This window comes from Anthonomus grandis, chromosome 3 (genome assembly GCF_022605725.1).
Source record: "Anthonomus grandis grandis chromosome 3, icAntGran1.3, whole genome shotgun sequence".
NCBI lineage: Eukaryota > Metazoa > Arthropoda > Insecta > Coleoptera > Curculionidae > Anthonomus > Anthonomus grandis.
In genome coordinates this window covers 847,672-872,468 of record NC_065548.1, presented here as the reverse complement: position 1 = coordinate 872,468, position 24,797 = coordinate 847,672, and the positions used below count along the sequence as shown (strand labels likewise).

Genomic DNA, 24,797 nt, shown 5'->3' with positions numbered 1-24,797 from the left:
TCGCCACTTATTCATAAACAATTACATCATCACACTTGTCTTTTGGACGACAGTACTATGAATGGATTTTTTTTCCCATTTTTGACACGTTTGGGCTATAAACTTTGATTAATTATTGGAAATTGAAATTAAATTATTAAGATATTAGTACTGGAACGCCTGGACTATAAGAGCCTTTTTTCTGTTCATTTTTGTTCATTTCAAGGGTAATTTACCGATCGATCTTTCATCACAGCAGTGATTTTAAACCTTAAATCGTAAATAAATTGTTTTTACTTAGAGGAGATAGAAAATTATTAATTTATCTGATTTAAGTGAAATAAATTAAGCAAAATGTTTGATCTTTTAACCATCAAATTTATTCCCAAAAACCCAGTTTTTATTGATTATTTACTTATTAGTCCACCCCAAGGTCCCCGCATGCATGCACCGCCAAAAATTCTTCATTTTCTCCTTCTATACGGTAACTAACAGTAGTAGTAGTAGAACGTTTCAGATGCGGCGTGCGACCTAACACCCCGACTAACCACGCTCTTTCTCGACCTCTCTTTCAGCCTTAATAATTTTTAAAAAAAAACTTCGTAAATAAATCCTCAGTTATCAGCGAAACCGGCGGCGCCACCCCCGAAACTCGCGGACTTTGCAGACGATCCGTTCAAGGATTACCGCTACGAGGATCCGTTCAACATTAAATTCGACGAAGAAGAAGAAGAAAAGGATGAAGAAACACAACGCAATAAAAACAATAAATCCAAAGACTCTCTGTTTCACACTTTCTCCGAGGATAAGTTCGATCCGTTCGGGTTGGAGGGGCGGCAATCGGTGCCGCTGCCCGCCGCCCCCTTTGACGCGTTTAAGGGTAGCGGGCGGACGTCCGCCCCCCCGCTCACTTTGACGGAGGTGCAACAGATGGCGTGGGCGGAACGGGAGAGTCTCAAGGCGGAAGAGGAGAGACGGAAACGGAGGGAGATGGAGGACGCGGAGTTCGAGATGGCGCTCAGGTTAAGTAAGATCGACGGGAGTAAGTAGTGTGTGTTTTTTGTTTTTGTTTGTTTGTTGGTGATGATGAAGGTCTTATTAACGCCTCTGAGTCGGTTTAGATACGGGTTTCGCTCTTAAGTCAACTGTTTAATTATTTGTTTGTTTTAAAATAACGGATTTACAGGTCGAACAGGCCCGTCTACAAGGCAGGAAATACACACATATACGGTGCATCCCAAAAGTTACCTATGTCTAAATTCATTTAAAAATTCAGGGGTGTGTTCGAAAAAAAAAAACGCTCGGACCCGTCGATTTTTATTTCAAGTTGCGCATTTTTGTACGTAAAGTTTGTATATACAGAGTTTCTTAAAAATAAATTACGACCATCAAGTTAATTTTTTCAAATGAAAGCACCTTTTTTTTATTTCATCTTTGAATTTCTCGTGGAATTCTACGTATGTTTCATGCATCATGTCCTATAGGGGAGACCGGGGACAATTCAAATAATTTCCAAATATTTATTTTTTTCTCTTAGATAAAATCATATTTACAGCTAAAAAATTTTTTACAAGGACATTTATTAATTGCAGAGACGGGGACAGTTTAAACACCATTAAAAATAAACAAAATATTTATTTTAATACTGAAATAACATTCAATTTAGAAATACGAAGAAAAAAACATTGATACATATAATTTTTACACTAAATTTGTCACTTTTCAAATTATTCACATTTTACTGCCTGGACTTCTTGGGGGATATTTAACTGCAAATTTTCGGGAGCAGGTCTGTCAGTTACATATGATGGAGCAAAATCTACAGCCGTAAAAATATCTCGATTAAACGGCCATATACCAGTGCACTGGAATCCAGCAACAATATTAGATTCGGTTAAAACCATAGAGGGACTCTGTTTAACGATGCTGGGGATGTCATAAATTGTCATCGTTTTGCCTGGATTGTTTCTCTTCCAAGAATCGCATGTTTAATTTACAGCTTTTTTAAATGGACCATAAATCGATCCAAAGGTTGTAGTTTATGTGAACAGTGTGGGGGAAATGAGAGGACAACAATGCCGTTTTCTTTGCAAAAGGCAAGGCATTGTATGCTTACATGAGATTGATGGTTATCGATTAAAAGCAAAACTTTATTTTCAATTGAACTGTTGGTATGTTTTTGAAAGTGTTTTAAGTATAGCAAGAATTCATGTTCTTGCATCCATCCACTAGCATTTCCTGCTCCAATACACCCAGGTGAACCGTCACGAACGAAATGATCCTAATATCTTAATCTTGGAAAGATAAAGATTGGTGGGATGCCATTTCCAACTGCATTTACCGCTATTGCCACTGTAACCAACCTGTCTATTACCGTGGCAAGATTGTCAAAGAAAAGTTGTACATTTGTTGGGTTAAAACTGGTCGCTCTTGAAAAGCTTGTAGCCTGGGGACAACGAATTAATAGTTTCATAAACCTGGAAAACCAATCTTCTCCTGACATTTATGCGAACAGTAGGGTGGGAAAGAAAGCATTACTATTCCATGAGTTTTACAATAGTCTAGAGCTTCTATACTAATATGGGATGAGTGGTTATCCAGTGTGAGTAGAACCTTATGAGCGTTTGTGTTTTAAGAACAAGACGAACTCTTTTTCTTGCATCTATCCTGATCCGTTTCCAGCCCCAATACACCCTGGTGGACCATCACGAATAAAATGATCCTGAAACCGCAGTCGAGGCAAAATAAACATGGGCGGAATCGAATTGCCTAGTGCGTTTATTGCCACCGTAACTGTTATGAGTATACCACGTTCTTGTGAGGTAATTGCACCTACTTGTTTCATGCCTCTTTTTGCTACAATTCGATTTGGTTTCTGGACTGTTGTCACACCAGTTTCGTCTACGTTGTAAATATCATTTGCTTCAAATTTGTCCGATCCAGATTATTAAAAAGTACAGAAACATTTGCACAATTGAAGCTGGTTGCTTTGGCTAAGCTGGTTGCTTGTGGTGCTCTTATTGATAAGTCACGGTGTCTTGACATAAAACCGGAAAACCAGTCTTCTCCTGCCATGCCGTTTTTAATCCAAGTGTCCGGTTTATCTATATCATATTTAATGGTTAATTCTAACGCAAGTCTCCGAATATCTTTGGTTGACAGACCATGATAAATGTCTGCAGCTTTTTTTATGTACTTTACCATTTCGGTTTCTTGAAGTTCATTAAAAACTTTATTTGCAGGTTTATAGCTCATTGTTTGGCAGGTTGACCTTCAGTATTCCCCGTAGCTTCTTTCTTTCGCTTGTATCTCAACAAAGACACATGAGAGATCCCAAATTGGTCGGCAGCTAAGCGTAGAGAACTTCCATTTTTGAGCTCTGCATATGCAGATTCATATAAAGATATATCTTGACTTGAACGATCAGTTTTCGGGACTCTTTTAAGGGGCGTTTGAAATGAAATAAACTAATTAATTTACTAGATTAATGTCCTAACTAATGAAAACCGACAAACTAACCAAATACACATGCGTAAGAAATATAGCAAATACTTACTTTGGATACGTGAAAACACAAAATCTCGCACTAGGTACGTATACTTTGTTTAATGGCCTGCGGCGTACTGCCAGAAAATGGTTGTCGATATTATGGTCTATATTACGCACGCAATTTGTTTCTATCTTGTAGCGGAAGAAAGTTTTGATTACCGTTTCAATTGACCCGTGTTAGAATTGACCCCAGTCTCCCCTATGTTGAGTAATTTTTGAATTATGGACAGTTTTTGAATTTTTTATGAAATAAAATCATCCTGGAATAAAATATTTTTTTCAAAATTTTGAATATTTTTTTAAAAAATCCTAAAACAGGTGTCTAATCAATTTAAATGGAGAATCTGTATACGAATTTTCAAATGTGTAAGTTAAGTAGTTTTTGAGTTATAAACAATTTTTGGAATTGTCATGAAAAAATTCATGAAATTCAGTTTCAGAATACGCGACCATATTCATCTCATTTATCTTAATAGAAATTTTTAAAAAATCTCTTAATTTCTTTATATCACACTGAACGCGATAAAATATTCATCTCAACAGTGATTTATTAGGAAAGTTTGCTGTCGCATCAAAATCAGAATATTATAGTTTATTTGGGTAACAGCCTTTTTTGGTTTCTATTAGATTATTATAGCAAGGGTAGATGTGATAACTTCGTTTTTTGGCCTATTTTCTTATTAAAATGTGATAATGATGAGTTAACTTTGAATCTACCTAATATGCCAAAGCTTCTTTTGATGTAATTTGGTAGGATTTAATATTTTTGGGCCATTAAAAGTTTCATTTATTTCATATGCTTTTTCAAGATCATTATTAACCTGTCGGTTAATAAAATATTTCCTTATATTGCCCTGAAGATGACCATGAAAGCTATGCATTAAAACAAACTATTGAGTCCTTACTTCAAAATGCAATCTCATGATGATCTACTAACAAAGAACGAAACACGTGTAAAAGTTTTATGAGCAAAACATTTGCAGGGTGTCAATTAATTACTTATTAAAGAGCGGTCCCTAAGTTCACACAAACTTGATGAATAGAATGCGTTTTATTTTTTATTTTTTTTTACTAAAAAATCCTGTAAACGTTTCGAAATATGTGCCATCCTCAGACACGTTGTCATTTAAGGCGTTAATGCGACCCGATCGTTTCTTCGTACGGAATAGACTGTATTATATTACCTCGGTATTAAGAGCAATTTCTATAGAATGTACAACTTTTCCGTTTTTTCTTACGATGTGCGGATAAAATCCCACGCATTTTTTAGGTTAATGTTAGGTCGCGTGACGTCACGTTGTTATACCAAAAAAAAAACAATTGATGTTATTATTAGTTGGACGTTAAGTAGTGCGCGTTTGTTTATTCGTCATTGGAATTTTAAGGGTGAAATTGGAATTGTTAAGGACTATTGTAGGGAGGTAATAAATGTCTAAAATTGGTCCTTAATAAACCAGTTTTCCCTTTGCTTATTTGTGTTGTGCTTTAAGAGAATGTTACACAACGATTTCCTTGTTAATTACATAATATGTTTCCTTTATATAGTGTACCAGGCAGTTCGGGTGAGTTCGGTAAGTTTCGCCCTTTTTCGTTCTCAACTTACGAGAAAAACCGAGATATTGTTTGTTATCCACTTTTATTCCTCAACGTTTTGTCTCTTGATTTTACCCCTGTGTGCTTTCCATAAGGATCCTATGAGAGGAAGAGAGAAAATAAAGGAGAGGTTTGGATATTTTCGGAAAATCAAAAATTTCTTAACTGCATTCGGTTTTTACTGAGACACGTCAAACTTGACGAATTTTAGAAAAAAATGCACAGGGCCATTACGCCCTCAGTCTGAACTAAAACAAAATAACTACCCGTAAGTGTCAATCGCTATTTTGAAATTTCCAACTGTCATTTCCAAACCCAGGAATCAACGCAATATTTTTGACATACATTTGACAGTTGTGACTATAAAAATGGCGGTTCGCGGCCATCTTGAGATTAAAGTTCATTACGTTATTGGTCACAATCAAAACATGAAGAGTGTTCCAAGGTTCTCAAATCATCGCTTGAGATCAAAATAAACTGTCAGTCGTCATTTTTAAATGTCAAACTATCATTTTCAACTCCGGGTGTCAACTTTTATTCTTTGACGTAAACTTGACAGTTCTAGATGTCAATATGGCGGCTTACAGTTATCTTGAGAGTAAATAGTAGAAGTTGCCCTTGACTAAGGTTAAATGTAACAAATTTGAAAAATCACGAACGACTGCCATTTTCGAATAAAAATTCATCCAAAACATGAAGAGTGAGAACCCACTTTTAAAGAAAAAACAAAAAATTTCTAAGGTTCAATCTCTTGGGATCAAAACAAAATGGCGACGTGTAAGATCGCCATTTTTAAATTTCGAACTGTCATTTTCAAATATCTCAAGGAATCAATATTATTCCTTTGACTTAAATTTGACAGTTCTAACTGCCAAAATAACGAGTGAAAGCCATCTTGAAAAAAATGATTTCGTCATTGGTCACAAACATAGTGGTAAGGGGCGCTGTCATTTTTTAATTTCCAACTGTCACTGTCAGACCCAGGAATCAATAATAATTCTTTAACGAAATGTGACAGTCCTGTCAAAATGGTGGATGATATGAGCTATCTTGGACCAGGAAACTTAAAGGTGGCCGTGATTTTTGAATTTCAGGAATCATCAGTCATTTTTTTACATAAATTTGACAATTCTGTCAAATTTGGCAGAATTTTTGAAAGAAAATTGGATTTTGGTTATTCTAAATTTCTATGAAATAAATTATCTTGGAATAAAAAAAAAAATTTCGAAATTTTGATATTTTTTAAAAAACCCTGAAATAGGTGCCCAATCAATTTAAATGGAGAAGGTTTGGAATGTCGGATGTCTTCGCAAATTCAAAAGTTTTTCAACGGCATTCGGTTTTTACGTCAAATTTGACGTATTTTAGAAAAAAAGCACAGGGCCATTACGCCCTTAGTCCGAACTAAAACAAAATGGCTACCTGTACCAAGTGTCAATCGCCATTTTGAAATTTCCAACTGTCATTTTTAATTTCAGGAATCAACACAATACTTTTGACAGTTGTGGCTATAAAAATGGCGGTTCGCAGCCATCTTGATATAAAGTTCATTACGTCATTGGTCAAAACATGAAAAATGAGTTTGTGAATTAAATCAAAGGAAATTTTCAAGGTTCTTAGATCATCGCTTGAGATCAAAATAAAATGGCGACGTGTAACTGTCAGTCGTCATTTTTAAATGTCGAACTGTCATTTTCAAACTCAAATCCTTTGACGTAAATTCGACAGTTCTAACTGTCAGAATGGCGGTTCACAGCCATCTTGAGATAAAAACAACCTTTGATTTCAGTGTCTTTTGGAAAAATCACAAAAGGCCATCTTGTAAAAAAATCGTTACGCTATTTCTACAAATCAAAACAAAATGGCGACGTGCAGCTGTCATTGTCACCCAGTTGCTCTTCATTGCGATTTTTCTCTCGTTAGATAATATGACATATTGGACAATTATAATATCATCATGTTATCGACTACAACCGAAACAAAATGGCGAAGTCAAACTGTCATTTTTCAATTTCGAACTGTCATTGCTAGACCTGGAAATCTCAGTTGCACGTTTCAAAATGGCGGATGGCTGTCATGTTGGAGAAAATTTCCAGTATTATTACCTCATCAAGGTCAAAACAAAATGGCGACTTATAACTACTGTCATTTTTAAATTTAAAACATTTATTTTCAGATACAGAAATTAAGATTAATTTTTCCACGTAAATTTGACAGTTGTAACTGATAAAATGACAGGTGACAGACATCTTGGAAAAAATTCATTACGTCATCGGTCACAACTAAATTCAAATGACGAGGGATTCAATGGATGGCGGATGGCTGTCATTTTCAAGAAAAATTGCCAGGGTTCTTACATCAGTTGGGACCAAAACAAAATGGCGACGTGTAACTGCCAGTCGCCATTTTTAAATTTTAAACTGTCATTTTTATTTCTAGGAATAATAATGTCACGTGGACGTAAATTTGACTAACTGTCAAAATGGTGGGTGACATGTAAAATAAAATACTCTTATTTATCTTGGAATAAATTAACACTGTGTCTTGATTTTCGTTTTTCTTAAATATCTGGATATTCACCAGATTTTTTTATGGCATGTAGCCATTTTTAAATTTTGTTTTGTCATTGTCAAACTCAGTAATCATTATTAATTTTTTAACGTAATTTTGACAGTTCTGCCAAAATGGACGATGGCCATGACCCATCATGAAACAAAACACTAAAAGTTGACCATGATTTTAGATTTTCTCGAATATCTATTGAAATTTAAAACGTATGTGATTATTTGAGCGGTTGAATGTTTCAAAATTGCGGATCGCTGCCATCTTGGAGAAAATGTCCAACGTTTTTACGTCCTACTCCTTGAGATCAAAACAAAATGGCGACTTACAACTGTCAATAGCAATTTTTAAATTTTGCACCCGGGTATCAACACTCATTTTTTTTTTTAAGTTAAATGTGACAGATTGAAAAAATCACGAACGGTTGCCGTCTTGGGAAAAATTTATTTACGTATATATTTTTATAACGTCATCGGGTATAACCAAAACAAAATGGCGAGGGGTGCAGCTGTCATTTTTAGGCCCACAAGTCAAAATTCATTATTTGACATTTTCGACTGTCAAAATGACTGATGGCGGCCATCATAATTTTGGATATCTATGAAAATTTAGAAAGTACGTAAATTTGACAGTTGCACGTTTGAAAATGGCGGACGGCTGCCATATTGGAAAACATTCATCAAGATTCTTACGTCATCGCTTGGAATTAAAACAAAATGGCGACTTGTGCATGATCATGAGCCTTCTTGGACCAGAAAATTAAAAATTGGCCATTATTTTGATTATTCTAAATTTCTCAAGGCACTAAAAATTACGTGAAATGCCTCGAATAAAATAAAAAATGTCTTTAAAATTTCTGAAATGCCTAAATAACTACGTCAAAATATTTGAAATAAAATGGAAAATAACTACAAATTCCTGCACGATAAGAGAAATTATTTCAAATTTCTCGAGACTAAAAAACGATTTCAATTTCCTAGACGATATAAGGAATTATTTCAAATTCCTGAAATGAAATAAAATATTACTAAAAATTCCCTGGAATATATAAGTTTGGAATAAAGTAAAAATGCCTGGAAGGTATGAAAAATTCGAGGAATAGATTTAAATGCCTGGAAGATACGAGAAGTTATTTCAAATTTATGAAATGCATAAGAAACTACGTTAATTATATGGAATAAAATAAAAAATACAAAATTCCTGAAAAATACGAAAAAACATTTCAAATTTTTGAAAGAAAAATTATTCGAGGATATGAAATTGAAAGGCATAGAAAATACCGTCAAATGTTTGAAATAAAATGAAAATGTCTGGAAGCTTACCCTTAAAAATCCTGGAACTGGATATTTCTGACAATTTAAAATCAACGTACGTGATTATTTGACAGTTGCACGTTTCAAAATGGCGGATTTCTTTCGATTTGAAGCAAATGTTCACGTCACCACTTAAGATCAAAACAAAATGGCGACGTCGCCATTTTTAAATTTCGAACTGTCATTTTCAAATATCTCAAAGAATCATTATTACTCCTTTGCCTTAAATTTGACAGTTCTAACTGCCAAAATGACAGGTGACGGCCATCTTGAAAAAAAATTATTTCGTCATTGTTCACAAACAAAATGGTAAGGTGTGCTGTCATTTTTTATTTCTTTAACGTAAATTTGACAGTTCTGTCAAAATGGTAGATGATATGAGCTATCTTGGACCAGGAAATTAAAAGTTAACCATGATTTCTGAATTTCAGGAATCATCACGAATTTTTTTACATAGATTTGACAATTCTGTCAAAATTTGGCAGAACTTTTGAAAGAGAATTGGATTTTGGTTATTCTAAATTTCTGGAATGCAAAAGTCAAATACGTCAAATATTTGAAATAAAATGGAAAAAACTTCAAATTTCTGTAATATTTCAAATTTGTGTAATGCATAAGAAACTACCTTAATTATATCAAATAAAATAAAGAATTCATGAAAAATATAAAATATTTCAAAATGGCCGATTTCTGGTGTCCAAGTCGCAAATGTTCACGTCATCACTTGAGATCAAAACAAAATGGTGACATTTAATTGTCACTCGCCATTTTTAAATTTCAAACTGTCACTTTCAGTTCTAGGAATTATCCTTAATTCCGTGACATAAATTTGATTATTCCAACTGTCAACATGGAGGCATTAAATGTGACAACTTGGAAAAATCACGAACGACAGCCATCTTGGAAAAAAATTCATTACGTCACAACCAAAACAAAACGATGACGTGCAGTCATCATTCATCGACCTAGGAATCAACACTGATTTTTTGACGTAAATTTGACAAATGACAGGTGGCAGCCATCTTGAAAAAAACATTCAAAGTGCTTTACGTCATTACTCAATGATGTCCGCCATTTTGCACATTCATGGGAACCTAACGTTAATTATTCTTGAACGTAAATTTCTAAAACAGTTTAGTTCTAAGTAAATGTCAAATGTTGAAATTGACGGAAATGCACGTGATCCTTTGACAAAACTGTCATTTGCAACGATAACTTGATAACGGCTGAAAATTATTAAGACATACTTTTTGAACGAAACTTCCCGAACTGACCTATAAACTGAGACACACTGTATACACCACAAGGTGTCAGATATTATTACATATTATTATATTAAATAGAGTATTCTACCCCTTGTTATTTAATTTATATAGGGCCACTACACTGTAAACACCTCTTGTTATGTAAATATGCCTCTGATAACGTTAATAACTTATTTCTGTTGTAAATATGATTTGAATATAATTTTAGTTTTTATTTTGCTCCTTTTATTCCTTAGGCCAAAGAAACGGTTGTAAAAGTAGATGATTTATTACACTAAATTCCACCTATCACTAGATACAGGGAGGCCCAACGAACCCGCATTGGGGCTCCCCTACCTATAATTGTGTCACGCAAACGTTGTACTTCGAAGCTTCCATAAAGTAGCATGTAAATAGGGTAAATTGTTACAAAAAAAAATAAACAAAATTTAGTAATAAGAGCATTTATACCTACTACCTGATGATGTCAGCACTTGTGACAATATTCCCCAAACCCACCTACAATATGATATTCGCGTAGCTTTACTATATAATAAATAATAATTATGTGTAAAAAAAAAACAAACGATTGTTTCTTGTTATCATATTTAAACAAATGACTGTTCATTTTTGTGCCTCCTGAATAACTATCATGATGTGAATAAACTTGGTGTAAACTTTACTATTGTTGTTTTTGTTTTAATCCCAGAGATACAGTAATTATATAGTTAAGTAACCTCTTTTGGATTTTATGAAAATTAGGCAAAATCTTAACCTAGAATAGGGTTTTTTAGTTTTAAATCCTTCCTTGGGATGTCCCCTATACTGAGGTGAAAAAATTATGAAAATATTTTTAAGTGATTGTCCAGTTATAACTAAAAATGTTTGGTATTGAATAAAAATTTGGATGTTACCATTAAAAACATTAAATTTGTTGGATCTTGGACCTGAATGGACGAAATTGCTTATAACTCAAAGAGTTTTTGAGTTACAAAAAATGTTCTCATATAAAACTGTTTAAAAGGCAATACACTGTCTTTCCTTAAAAAAAATGTGAACTATTTCACAAAAATGAGAAAATTTGTTAAAAAAATGTGCAAAAAGAAATGTCCTAACCAAAATTCCTCAAAACTTAAAACCAAAACCACTTTTTTAACCTAAAATCAATCTTCCAGAACTCTTGGATACTCATGTGAAAGAATTAAGAAAATATTTTAGGTGGTTCTCACGTTATGCCTAAAAATGTCTGATAATGAATAAAATTATTAATGTTGCAATTTGTATTTCAGAAACCTCAAATTTAGTGGAGCTTGGTTGACAAAATTGCCTCTACCTCATAAAGTTTTTGAGGTACAAGGAACGTTCTTATATGAAATTACTCAGAAAAAAATACTCTTTCTTTACTCAACACCCTTAAGATTCTTCCAGTTACTTAGTACTAAAATTTACAAAAATAACGAAATTTGCAAAAAGAAATGTCCCAACCAAAACTACCGAAAACTAGTAGTTTTAATGGTAACGGTCTGTAACACGCAAACTGTTATGCATTTTAAAGAGTATCTGGTGTAAATAATACCCGTGATAATTGTGTGTATGTATACATAGAAGGTTTCATTATTTTACTCTTGTAAACGTATGCAGTTTAATTTTTTCCATGAAACTCCTTATTGTCATTAAATGGATATTCTCCTTCCAGGCAGTTTATGAAAATCAAGATGAGGCAATTTTTTTGTTCTAAACAGTTTATGTTTTTCCACAAAACCTGGATTAATTGTTAGTCATCTTCCAGGGTAATTAATTTAATTTTAATTTTTCCAAGGAATTTGCCTTTTCAATAAAAATGGATGAAGACTTTTTTAGGTACTAGTTTTAAGTGCGTATATAGTAAAACTTTAACCCTGGGAAGTTAATTAATTTTACTTTTTTCAAGGCAATTTTCTGTGGTCAATCCATGATAGTTTTGTTCACATTTTTCAGAAAACTAGTGCAGAACTGTTTAAAAATCAGCTGAGTAACTAAAAATCTCCTTCATTCTTTCAAAATAAGTTTAACTACATTTAAATTGATAAAATCAGATATTTTTCAGTTGAATTTTCTTTAAATTTCTAAACAGATAAATTGAATTTATTTTTTTTTATCCAGACAGTTCAATGGTCAAGAACTCGGATCAACTGTTCTTTCTTTTCCAAGGTAATTAAATTATTTTTTCACATTTTCCAGAAAATGGGTCTTTTTCATAAAATATTGATTTTTTTTCTTCCAGGAAATCAAAAAATTTTCACGCAAATTAAATTTTCTTTTGAGGCAACCCCAAAGTATACTTTTGATCAAATCTTTAATTTTTAGGACGCCTAATCCATAAAATACCATCCGAAGAAAATAAATTAAATTTACTTTCATCATATTTTTTTATTAAATTGTCTATTATATTTAATAAGTCAATATACACGTTCGGCGGTTGAAAAATTTCGAATGTGACAGAGTAGAGCGTAGCCGATCGAGAGTTCTAGCCGTGACACTGGTTTCGTGGCGTCAAAATTGAAGCCGAGATTTGGTGGCGCACACCGTACAGTGGAACGACTAAGTGGAGATACCGCGGGACCTAATATTTTACATTTTACAAGATAATATATTGTTTTTATTATTACGTATTTTTAGGTATATGATAAATGTTTAAAATATTTATTATTATTTATTTTATTGGAAATATATACATAAACGGTGTTTTAAATTTGTTTTAACCCTCAAAATACGAAAATGGATAATTTACCCCAAAGTTGCACATTATTTACTTATAAAAGAATATGCCATATAAAAAAATTTGTTATAAATGGCTGATTCTCAAATATTGTAGGGCAGGCATCTTCTGACAGCTTTACTCTTTTTCGAGAAACCTTTAAAATTGTTCCATCCTTCCTAGCCACTATGTCCTCACGAATAATGAAACGTTCAGAAAAATGTTTTATGCAGATCCTTGATGATTCTTTTATCACTACGTCGTCTCTTTCAATGCATTCTAACCATCTTTTCTTTTGATGACCCGGATTGGGAAAACGAATAATGGTAACTCTCTCGGTATCTTTATAATTGCTTTTGCACCCAGGAATGCAGCAAGAGGTAGGCATTATTCTAAATAAAATTAAGATTGTAAAATGTAAGTTAAAAATAAAATTGTTAATTTACCCACCTAATTTAAATACCGAATTTTTATTCTTTTTAAAAGTCAAAGCGAGTATCAAAATAGTTTGGTAGTTTAAAATTTTAAATGCGTAATCTTACTATAAACTAAAATAATAACTGCAGTAAATTATTATTTCGAATCAACGCAAAATACGTGCCCCAGCGCGGAATTTTTGCCATCGCGATGCGGTTGTCGTCTCGCATGGATAAGTGTCCAGGCTATTATCGATCGGCTACGATCCACTCTCTATCTATTAGGTCTAACGCTATGTCCTAGCTAAATACGACGTGTGCGGTGCGTGGAAGCCGGTGCGGGTCATGCGGGGAATGATTCGAATCAAGCATGAGGAAGATAATAAGGGTGTCCTGCGACACGTCGAGCGGCCGGGCAATTTTATTCAGCCGCATCGCACGGTTTAGTTTGATTTTCAAACTTGTTTGTTTTTCCTCGCAATATCGCGCGATGACTACGATGGAGATATTAATTTCGGAGGTAGTGTGGAATAAAAAATATCATCGATACAAAGATAGGATTGCTGTCGACAAGGAATGGGATGAAATTTCTATCAGCACAGGGTTGGCAAGTAAGTACCCAGAACTTCATTATTTTTGATAAAACTGTCCATCTTAAAATATCATCTATCTTAAAATATCTATTTAAATAAGTACAAATAAAAACAACTAGTAATGGCCATTTATTTATTTCAATATGCCCGTTAAATATAAAAAAGCAGATTTTGTGAAGCAAAATAGGCATCAGTTAAATTTTATTCAGTGAAAAGTATTGGCAAAAGCTGTGTCTCACGTTTTCTGACTCTCTTGAAGGGCGATTATTCGCTCTGGAAGGAAAAATGTCTTGATTACCTGTTACATGCTCTTCCAACAGATTACCATTAAATGGATCTTTATCGAGGTCTATTAATATATTATGCAAAATGCAAATGCATTTTATGATATGCACTGCATTTTCAAAATTTCTTTCAACTGATTTTAATAAGAGTCTAAATTTTGCCGAACTTATACCGAAAGCACACTCTACTTTCATTCTGGCACGTGATAAACGGTAGTTAAAATATGAGGCGGTGGTATAATTTTGAATCCTTCTTCTTGGGGACGGTCTCAATAAATAGGTCCTCAAGGGAAATGCCTCATCTCCTACAAAGACAAAGACAAACTTTTTTTGGGAATTCGGTAGCTGCTTTTTTCTTGGGAATAACAAAGTACCATTTTCTATATTTTGATACATAGCTGAGTTAGAAAATACTCCTGCGTCGCTATCTTTTCCGTAGGCTCCAACGTGTATCATTAGAAATCGGTACCTATCTGGCATCCACTACTGCCAAAAGCACTATTGAAAAAAAACTGTTTATAATTGAAATACATGCTTCCTGAATTTATTGGACATTTCAGTCTGATGTGCTTTCCGTCCAAACTTCTCATACAGTTGGGAAAATTCCATTTTTCATAGTACTCCTTAGCAACATTTTCAAACCTATCAACACTGGACACTGGCATGTGAATCTCTACTAACGAAACCCAAATGGCCTTCCAAACCTCGATAACTATATTGCCACAGAACATTTTGATATCCGAAATGAAAACGGAAGTTGTCTAAATGCAATCCCTGTTGAAAGATATCTGAAAAAAAAAATCAATAACCAAAGGCTATTTTAAATATACTGGGCGCAATTTGAAGTAGATCATTTTTTTTAAATAAAATAATAAAAACAAAGTTTGGTATTTTTTGTTCTTAATACAAATCACATTAGGTATTTTGAATCTATCTTTTTTTTTCAGAAGACGATGCGAAAAAGAAATGGCGTAATTTGCGAGATCAGTTTACCAAAGAGCTTAAAAAAATTTCGAAGCCCAGATCGGGAGATCCTAAAGAATTTGTTGCATCTTATTCGAGAAAGTGGCAGTATTTTGCCAATATGCTGTTTCTAAAGGACACCTTAATTCCAAGAAATACCGAGGGAAATATATCGCTGAACGTTTTGGAAGCCTCGGAAAGCACTACTGCTATAAACGATGACGATGAAGTCGAGAAAGAAGTGATAGATCACGAGCCAAACCCTAATAATGATGCTTTACAAAGTGATGTTAACATAGGACACACAAACGCAAACCCCGGGCAGCCAGGCTTTAGAAACTCTAGCACTGACTTCTTCATCTGCGACTACATCTCATTTCAAACGAAAGAGAAATCAAAAGCATACCGAACTAGAGCAAAAGTTTTTGGACATCGAAAATAAAAAACTAGCACTTCTGAAAACCCCGGAAGACGAAAACATGTTGTTTTCCAGATTACTGCTACTTTAAAAAGCAGGACCCAATTCAACAGCTACGAATAAGAACACGTTATCAGGAAATTCTACTTCAGGAAATATCACAGAATCGAACAATCACGTTTGAATAATATTTCATAGCATCTCAAACTCACTCCCGTTACTATTCAAATCCACCTTCTGCAGTTTCATCGATAGATTCAAATTATACTGCAGTGCCGTCACCTTCTCCTGGTGCTTCTGTAAGTGCACCTTTTACAGTATCATCAGTCGATTCAAATTATGTTGCAGTACCGTCACCTTCTCCTGGTATTTTAACGCAACCAGCATCGTCTCAACAATATTCTTTTATATTTTCTGCAGACGAAGATGGACCGGACATGGGATTTTACATAATTTGTAATTTTCATATTTGTGCTTTGATACGGTTTATATAAAATATCTGTTAAATGTTTATAAATAGAATTTATTTACTTAATATTCACCTACCTTAAAGTTAGTAACAGCCTCTCTTCTACAGAAATAGGTTTCATAAAATTGGTTGTGAAATGATAACATTCACTCCGTATTTTTTCCACAATGTAGTCAAATGTATTAATTGACATTCTTGTGTACTGTCGAAAAGTCGCTCATTATCATCCAGTCGCAACTGAGGATACAAATGATAAAATTCTCCGTAAGCAATTCGGTTTTTGTAAATTACATGAGTTTTTTGTCGTTTACGTCTCTTTATAAGTCTCTTAGTATTTTTAACTTCGTTAAACTATTTTCCGATAATAAAATGGAATGTGCTGACCCCGAAGCCATTGCCTAAACCCTGATATGGTTTTTGAACGCAGTTGCCGCACCACGTATGCCCGTCTTAAATTTGGACGCATTCAAATTTTGTCGCAAACTCCTACCAGAGAAAAACTCCTACGGTGCTGGTATCACAAGCGATCGCCGCAACGCACGCATCGCATTTAATTAGGACATACCGTAATACATTAAAACTCAATCCGTAAGATTTAACTCGCCAAACGTGTATACAATGAAGTCCGTAAATGTTTCTCTTCTTTTGCTCCTTATAAAACGATACTTTTTTTGTGGATTTTAAGAATTTTTTAAAATACCAAAGATGCAAAAATGTTTTTGCATTTTTCTGAACCCAAATAAAGAATGTGAGGATATATTTATGGGCAACAGTCAACCAGTCTGGCTTGTCATACAATGAATAAGATGTTACTCCAATTTTGCTCAGTACTGTATATGAATATAGTTAATAATAATATATATCATTATTCTTAACGGTAAGTATGTTTGACACAATTATATCCACATTCGTGGCACTAGTTTTTTATCCAGACTATAAAAACCCGTTCTCACTCTTCCAGGGAACAGGTCTCTTGTTTCATAAAAAATTGATTTTTCCTTCTAGGCAATTGATGAAAAATCATGTTTTTTCCCACCTAAACGTTCCAACAGATCAGAAGTACATATATAAGGATCCCGACAAACTTATCGTTTACTTTAATTATCCCTTTTTACCCAAAATTAAAGCCTTTAATTGATAAACAGAAATAGACCATATAGTGTATAAGATTTAAAACCCTAATGGTCGTATTTCTAAGAACCTTTAACCTAAAAACCCTAAGAAGGTTTCTTCCTACCAAAAAAAAACAAAACAACAATTTTTGAGAATTTCAAATATATTATCACAGGCATCGGATCAACAGTAGTAAGTCATTTTAACTCTAAATTACAGCAACTAAACTAATTTCCTTATTCAATCAACTCGTATGAAATATAATACATTTTTTTTAAGAGATAAAAGTGCTGAAATTCTTCCCTTACATGGGATCTAAGTAGTAATTAATAACTAAAACAAAAAAAAATTAGTACATTTATATAAAATCGTTACCTTAGCATTTATTTACGATTACCAGTTAAGTCTACTATATACAGGGTGGGCCAAATTAAATGAAAACTTAAGAAACCATCTTTAAAAAATTATATTGCACGGGATCCCCCTATTGAGCCACCCTGTATACCACAAAATAAAGATCTATGCAGGACATTAAACGGCAATTTTATATTAGAATATAATACACAACTCGCGTACATGTGTTTTATAGAATATTTACACTAAATCGCAGGACAGACAAACAGATAGAAAAATCCAAGGAGAAAATATCACATTATCACAAAGTTAAGTGATGGGCGTTTTTTTAGGCTTAAAACTTCTATTATTATTATTATAGGCCTCGCAATAGAATTACTAAAGTTTTCCCGGAGAAAAGCAAAAAACTCATAAGGCCCTGAAAATGCACGTTTCGAGGCGAAACGTTGCAATTATCAAACTCCATAATATGGAGAACAAATAAAAATTACAAGCCCCAGGAGGGAGTCGCTGAAGGGTTTTTTTGTATAATACTAGATGCAGTACAATTTGTGACTTTTAGGCCAACTCGATTTAGTTGAAAAGTTGATAATAATTGACTTGATAATAATTGTTGACCCAGGCAGGGATGAACAGAATAACCCAAAAGTTCTTTAAATATTGGTTATTCCATAGATCATATTTATCTAATATTCTTTACAGAGCATTAAATTTTATGAAAAATACTTCTTAGGTATATGGGATCATTTCTTATATAGACGTTCCAGATATCCATGGAGCAACTACAAAAGAATATTCATCCTTGAAATTATTCCAGGAATATTCGGAGTGCAAATAATTTTCTAATTACAAGAAATGTCTCAGAAAATGATGTAATTTTATCAATATCGATTATACAGTAGTGGCAGAAAGTAGAGCAACTTTTAAAAAAATAAAATTTCTTGACAACTAACAAAGGAATAACAATGATATTTATCCACAATACTTTTGGTCAAGTAGGTAGTCTTAAATAAGATAGGAATTGACCTTCTAAATATTTCTGTTTATTTTTAAACTGATAAGAATTTGTGTACCTGGCAAAAAGTAGAGCAACATTTTTCTTAGAACTTACAAATCGAATAATATTAGTTAAATTCCAGCTGTTTACCGGTTGCATTAAAAGCAAAGTTAGTTTACAATGCCTAGAGGACGGCCTTTATCCGTTGATTTAAAAACACGAATTATAGACTGTCACAAAAATGGTGAAAAACGAATCAATATTGCAAGAAGGTTTAGTTTGAATAAATCTATAGTATCGTGAATAATTTCACGTTATGTGAAGCATGGACATGTTTTACCTAGAAAAAAAACAGGAAGACCAAGAAAAACCGATAAATATCAAGATAAACAAATTTTGAAAATATCTCAGAGTGATCCATTTTTGGGTTCAAGTAAAATAAAGCAGCGTTTATCAGAAGAATTAGGCGTTCAGGTATCTTCAAGGACAATAAGAAGTAGATTATGCGAGGCCAAATCATTTGCAAGACGTCCAGCAAAAAAGCCCTTATTATCTGCAAAAAACAGACGATCCCGTCTTCTTTTTGCTCGATCTCATTTGCACTGGACAATTAATGACTGGAAAAAGATAATATTCAGCGACGAATCAAAGTTTAATTTGTTTCAAAGTGATGGAATAGCATATGTTCGACGTCCTGCAAACCAAAGGTTAAATCCCAGATACACTTGTCCAACAGTAAAACATAGTGGTGGATCAGTTATGGTGTGGGGCTGCTTTTCCGGTTTCGGAATGGGGCCACTTCATAAAATTGATGGGATAATGGATAGATTTATGTACAAAGATATTCTGGAAAATGAAATGGTTCCATATGCAGACGAAAAAATGCCCCTTAGGCACATTTTTCAGCAGGACAATGATCCAAAGCATTCTTCTAAATATGTAAAGGCTTGGTTTAAACAGCAATATATTCAAGTAATGGACTGGCCAAGTCAATCACCAGATTTAAACCACATCGAGAACCTATGGGAAATTTTGGATAGGAAAATAAGGGGGAAAACTTACAAAAATAAGGACGAATTGTTCAATGCATTACACGAAGCTTGGATTAATATGGACCCAGTAATAATTTCTAGGCAATCTACTGCAATCTAAGTTATCAAAAATGATGGATATTTTACAAAATACTAAAATTGTAATTGTATTTCAGTTTTTACTAAAAGAAAAACAACAATTCTCAAAAAGTTGCTCTACTTTTTTCCGCCCCAGAATTAATTTTTGTACATAAAAAATATAAACAAAGAATATTAAGTTGTTGATAGATTTATAATGCTTAGATCTTATTGGTATTATATTTCCAATATGATTGTATTTTCTTACTAAATAAAATAGATATGTTTAAAATGAAGAAGTTGCTCTACTTTCTGCCACTACTGTATGCGGAATATTACAGGAAAAATGTTTTGAAATATTCCAGGAATATTTTTAGAGCATGAGCTCAGGTACCTATAAACACATTAGGACTGTGCGTTATCTGCATTTGTTAGAAGATCTTCAGAATATTATACACATAAAGAATTTATAAAATGGACCAAAGATGGCTTTGTAGAACGAAGCCGAGGTTCTTAGTCCTCTTGATTACTTTCAAAAATATATTAGCGACTCCGAATTTGAAAGAATGGCAGAATACACAAATATGTATGCTCTTCAAAATAACATTCAGTTCAGATCCACTAACGCTGCAGAAATAAAAAAGTTATTTGGTTTGCATTATAGCTGTAGGAAGTCTAAAATTTCCAAGAGTTCGCTTATTCTGGGATAAAGCACTTCATATCAATCTATTTCACGAGATAAATTCTTCCAACTCCGATCGAATCTTCACTGTGTAAATATCCTTGAGAAACCCCATGATTGCACTGATAAATTGTATAAAGTCCGTTCCATTTATGAAGCCTTGAGTTGAAATTAGAGGAAAATTTGTGCATTGATGAACAGATTGTACCCTTTCGTGGAAACCTATCCATCAAACAATATGTCAAAGGCAAGCCAACTCCATGGGGTTTAAAAATGTTTGTCCTTTGTGAAAAAATCAGGGATGGCGTATGATTTTATTATTTATCAAGGTTCTTCAACGGGATTGAGTGAAGAAACACTAAAAAAGTTTGGTCTCGGCGCAGCCACTGTTCTGCATTTGTCTACTAGAATTTCTAAGGAAGGATATAAATTGTATTACGATAATTACTTTTCTTCATATCCACTTCTTCAAATTTTAAAATCTAATAAAATATTTGCTGCTGGAACAGTACAAGTAAATAGATTTAGCAAGACTCCCCTTTTAGAAGATAAGTACCTGAAAAATAGGGACAGAGGATCTCACAATGAACTCACAAGTGAAGTTGGTGATGTCGTTCTGGTAAAGTGGATGGATAATCGCTCCGTTATTCTGGTTCTAATTTTGTAGGTGTAGGATGTGAAGATGAAGTGTCCAGGTGGGATAAAACCGAAAAAAAATAAATTACTGTTTCGCGTCCAGAAATAGTAAAATTATATAATCATGCGATGGGCGGTGTTGACCTTTTGGACCAAATGATCGGGCACTACAGAATTTACATTCGTTCAAGGAAACGGACACTTCGCCTTATATTCCATGCAGTCGATTTTGCTATTATTAATAGCTGGTTTGAGTACAGACGTGACTGTAACCGTTTGAAAATACCAAAAAAAGGTCAAATGGATTTACTAGACTTTCGTTTTCGCTTGGCAGAATGTTTGGTAAAAGTTGGTAGTAAAATTGAAAACAAGAGAGGAAGACTATCAAGTGCAACACCAGAACTTCCAAGAAAACGATTTCCTAAGTATAATGAAGAGTTTTGACCAGTACCTGAAGTTCAGCATGATTCGATTGATCATTTTTTTGAATGAAAACTTAATCAAAATTTTTGATGCTCATGGTCCAATGAAAAGCTCTAGCACCTTGGATAACTCCTAATATAAAGTTTATGATGAGGTTAAGACGTAAAGCCCTATCAAAATATAAAAAGTTAAAAACCGAAGCAGCATTTAATGAATATAAGCAAATCCGTAATTATGTAACGTCAGCTGTTCGAAATGAAAAAAAAAGCGTTTCTACAACATAAATTCAAAACTGACCCTAAGTCATTTTGGAAAACGTTAAAATCTTTAAACATCAGTGACTGCTCGAAGTCATCAGAAAATATTCTAGAATATTCACCTTCAGATTTTAATAACTTTTTTGTTAATAGTGTACCAAAAGTAACTTTAAACTCTGGCAATGATATATTTCAACAATATTCATCAAATGATCCCGCTTTGAATTTGGAAAATCAATTTAAATTTAATCAGGTAAACGAAGAGAGCGTAAATAAAGCCATATCCCAAATTAAAAGTACTGCTATGGGTTCTGACTGCATTACCATGAAAATGATTAATCTCGTAACACCTCATATTTCCCAGCATCTAACATTTATAATAAACTATTGTATTTCCATGGGTGTTTTCCCGGATGCTTGGAAAAAAGCTGATATAATCCCTGTCCCTAAGATTGAAAATCCAACGGAATTATCGCACTATCGTCCTATATACTCACTCCCTGCCAGCTTAATGAATTCTTAATGATCAGCTTAATGAATTCTGCTTAACTAAAAATTTGCTTCCAGTAACACAGTCGGGTTTTCGTGCAAAGCATAGTACCAGTACAGCTCTTCTTCATATTTGTGATGATATATTTAAAGCTCTTGATCAGAAAAAAACAACAGTTTTAGTATTGCTGGAGTTTAGTCGTGCATTTGACACACTGGATCATTTAATTTTATTGGCAAAGCTCCAATATTTTGGGCTACATACTTCTGCTCTTAAACCGCTAAAAAATTATCTTTTAAATAGACGTCAAAGGGTAAGAATTAATTCTATTCTATCTGAAAATTTGCAGTTGGACCAGGGTGTCCCGCAGGGAAGTATTCTTGGCCCCTTACTCTTTTTGTTATGTCTATGTGACTTTCATAAATTCCTTCGAGTTTGTGAATCGCACCAGTACGCCGATGACACACAGATCTATCATTCATTTAACTTTATGGAGGCCATAGAAGCTGTGAATGCTATTAATTTGGATCTTTTAGCCATATCTGACTTGTGTAAGAGTCACAGACTCGTATTGAATGCTGCAAAGTCCAAACTCCTTGTCTTTGGCAAGCCCCTCCCAGATACCGTGAAGATCAGCATAGATGGATCTCCTTTACCTCCTTCTAATAACCAGAAGAATTTGGGGATTGTCCTTGACACGGATCTCAGGTTTGAGGGGCATGTGTCGAATTTGTTGACGGCATGTTTTTATAAATTAAAAATACTCTATATGAACAAACAGTTTTTGACAGCTGATATTAAACTACATCTTTGTGATACATTAATTTTGTCAATTGTTAGTTATGCTCAAGTTCTGTTTTGGCCCGCCTTGTATCAACGTGAAAAGAATAGCCTTCAGAAAATCCAAAACGCGTGCCTCAAGTTTAGTTTTGGTATGAGTAAATGCGACCATGTCACTCCCCTGTTGGTCAGATCAGGGTGGCTTTCTTTGGATGAACGCTTTGTACTGCAAATGGCTACACTAGTCCATAAAGTTGTGCTTTTCGGACAACCAGATTATTTATCTAATAAATTAATTTCAAACTCCAAAATTCACGGCAGAACCACACGAAACGCGCATAATTTTGTTATTCCAGGGCATAAAACTGCAAAATTCCAGGGCTCATTTAGTTACAATGCTCCAAAAATCTATAATGCACTACCACCTGAAGTTAAGTCTCTTCTCTCTGTAACAACCTTTAAACAAAAAACTAAAAATAATATTTTTCAAAACCGACATAGGTAATAAAATCTCTGGTCCTTCATTGAAGTACCTACTATGATTTATTGCGCATAGCAGATTGTATTATATTTATTATTTTACATTTTTATTCTGCTATTATGTTCTATAAAATTTTTGCATTTGTGCTTATTAATATGGTTAGATAGAGTAGCTTTAAGCTAGATCTCGCCATTACTTATTTAGTAGTTAAGAAAACATGTATTTTTATGCTGAATAAAGAAGACATTTATTTATTTATTTATTATTATTTACCTCAAGTCGACGGATGCAAAGAAGGAAAACGCTGTAAAAATGGAAAATGCAGCAAAAAAACTCATTTCTATTGCGAAAAATGTCGTGTTCACCTCTGTATCAAAAAGGAGCGAAATTGTTTTGTTGCTTATCATAGAAAATAAAATTAATTTTTGTATTTCTGTTAAGCTAGTTTTAGCATAATAAAAAAGATTTTTCAATCTCAAGGTCTTTTACTTAATAATTTTTTGTTCTGTTTAAAGATCAAGTGTATATGTGCATACCATGTCTGGACTAAAAAAAGACACACTAGAAGTAGTTCAAAAATCTCTAAATATTTATGGAAAACCTGGGAACAGTTTTCATCCCGAATATATGAAGTTACTGCTTACTATCCAATAACCCAATTATTATCAACTTTTGAACAATTGAGTCTTTAGGGACACTCTGTATGAAAAGTTTTTTGTTTTAAAAAAAGAGACCAATAAACCTCGTCGGTTTTTTATCGTGAAAATCCCAAAAAGTCAATTAACCGATCGTCCCAGTTGATCCCGTTGAACCAGCGACGTCTCGCCACCGCCGGCCCACCCCGATCCTCGTTCTTCGGCTCTTTCGGGTCCAAATACTCCTCGCCCCGGATGCAAAAGTAACTCTTGATCCGGCTGCGGCACATCGGGCACTTTTGCAACTTGTTGAAGCAACTGGCGCAGATACAAGTGTGCCTGGAAAATAATTTTTTTTTCGTTAAAACAAACGTTTTAAAGTTGATTTTTGTTTCAAGTTTTGTTAAGGTGCAAACCTGCAAGGCAAAAGGGCCCTGGACAGCGGGAACGTTTGGCAGACGACGCACAATTGCTCCCCGGAACTGTTCCAGAAGGTGGAGTCGTCGGTGTTGTTCGGGGGGCAAAAGGAACCGACCGAGCTGGGGCCCCCCTCCACCGGTTCCGCCACCGCCAACGGGATTTGGGTCTCGTAGTTGTCCGAGTTTCCGGTGGCCAAGTAAAGTTGCTGAAAACGATTTGGTTTTGTTTAAGTTACATAAACAGCACAAATATGCTTGAAATTATCATAATTATAGCATTATAAGAAAACTTTATTGTCGT

General features: G+C 33.9%; 3 protein-coding genes across 9 annotated transcripts in view; 2 read left to right on the top strand and 1 right to left on the bottom strand.

Annotated features, from left to right (window-relative positions):
* LOC126734671 (epidermal growth factor receptor substrate 15-like 1) overlaps positions 1 to 10,922 on the top strand; it is a 69,218-nt gene extending 58,296 nt beyond the window's left edge. For 5 of the 7 annotated variants that reach the window (XM_050438373.1, XM_050438374.1, XM_050438375.1 and 2 more), the window contains one exon: positions 598 to 10,922. In XM_050438373.1, coding sequence (XP_050294330.1) covers positions 598 to 1,029 — 432 coding nt within the window. In that variant the 3' untranslated portion in view covers positions 1,030 to 10,922. Of the gene's footprint in view, positions 1 to 554 lie in introns of all 7 variants that reach the window. The other 2 variants (XR_007660133.1, XM_050438377.1) reach the window with 2 other exon arrangements.
* A 2,652-nt stretch (positions 10,923 to 13,574) lies between these two features.
* LOC126734324 (uncharacterized) lies at positions 13,575 to 16,124 on the top strand. The gene is made up of 2 exons (XM_050437899.1): positions 13,575 to 14,004; positions 15,218 to 16,124. The coding sequence occupies exons 1-2, from the start codon at positions 13,764 to 13,766 to the stop codon at positions 15,673 to 15,675; spliced, it is 699 nt and encodes a 232-aa protein (XP_050293856.1). The 5' UTR covers positions 13,575 to 13,763; the 3' UTR covers positions 15,676 to 16,124.
* Positions 16,125 to 17,376: 1,252 nt separating this feature from the next.
* LOC126734550 (cell growth regulator with RING finger domain protein 1-like) overlaps positions 17,377 to 24,797 on the bottom strand; it is a 44,164-nt gene continuing 36,743 nt past the window's right edge. Inside the window, exons 6-7 of the mRNA XM_050438232.1 lie at positions 24,494 to 24,702; positions 17,377 to 24,416 (exon numbers count right to left, since the gene is read on the bottom strand). Of these exons, the coding sequence (XP_050294189.1) occupies positions 24,197 to 24,416; positions 24,494 to 24,702 (429 nt within the window). The 3' untranslated portion in view covers positions 17,377 to 24,196. The remainder of the gene's footprint in view (positions 24,417 to 24,493; positions 24,703 to 24,797) is intronic.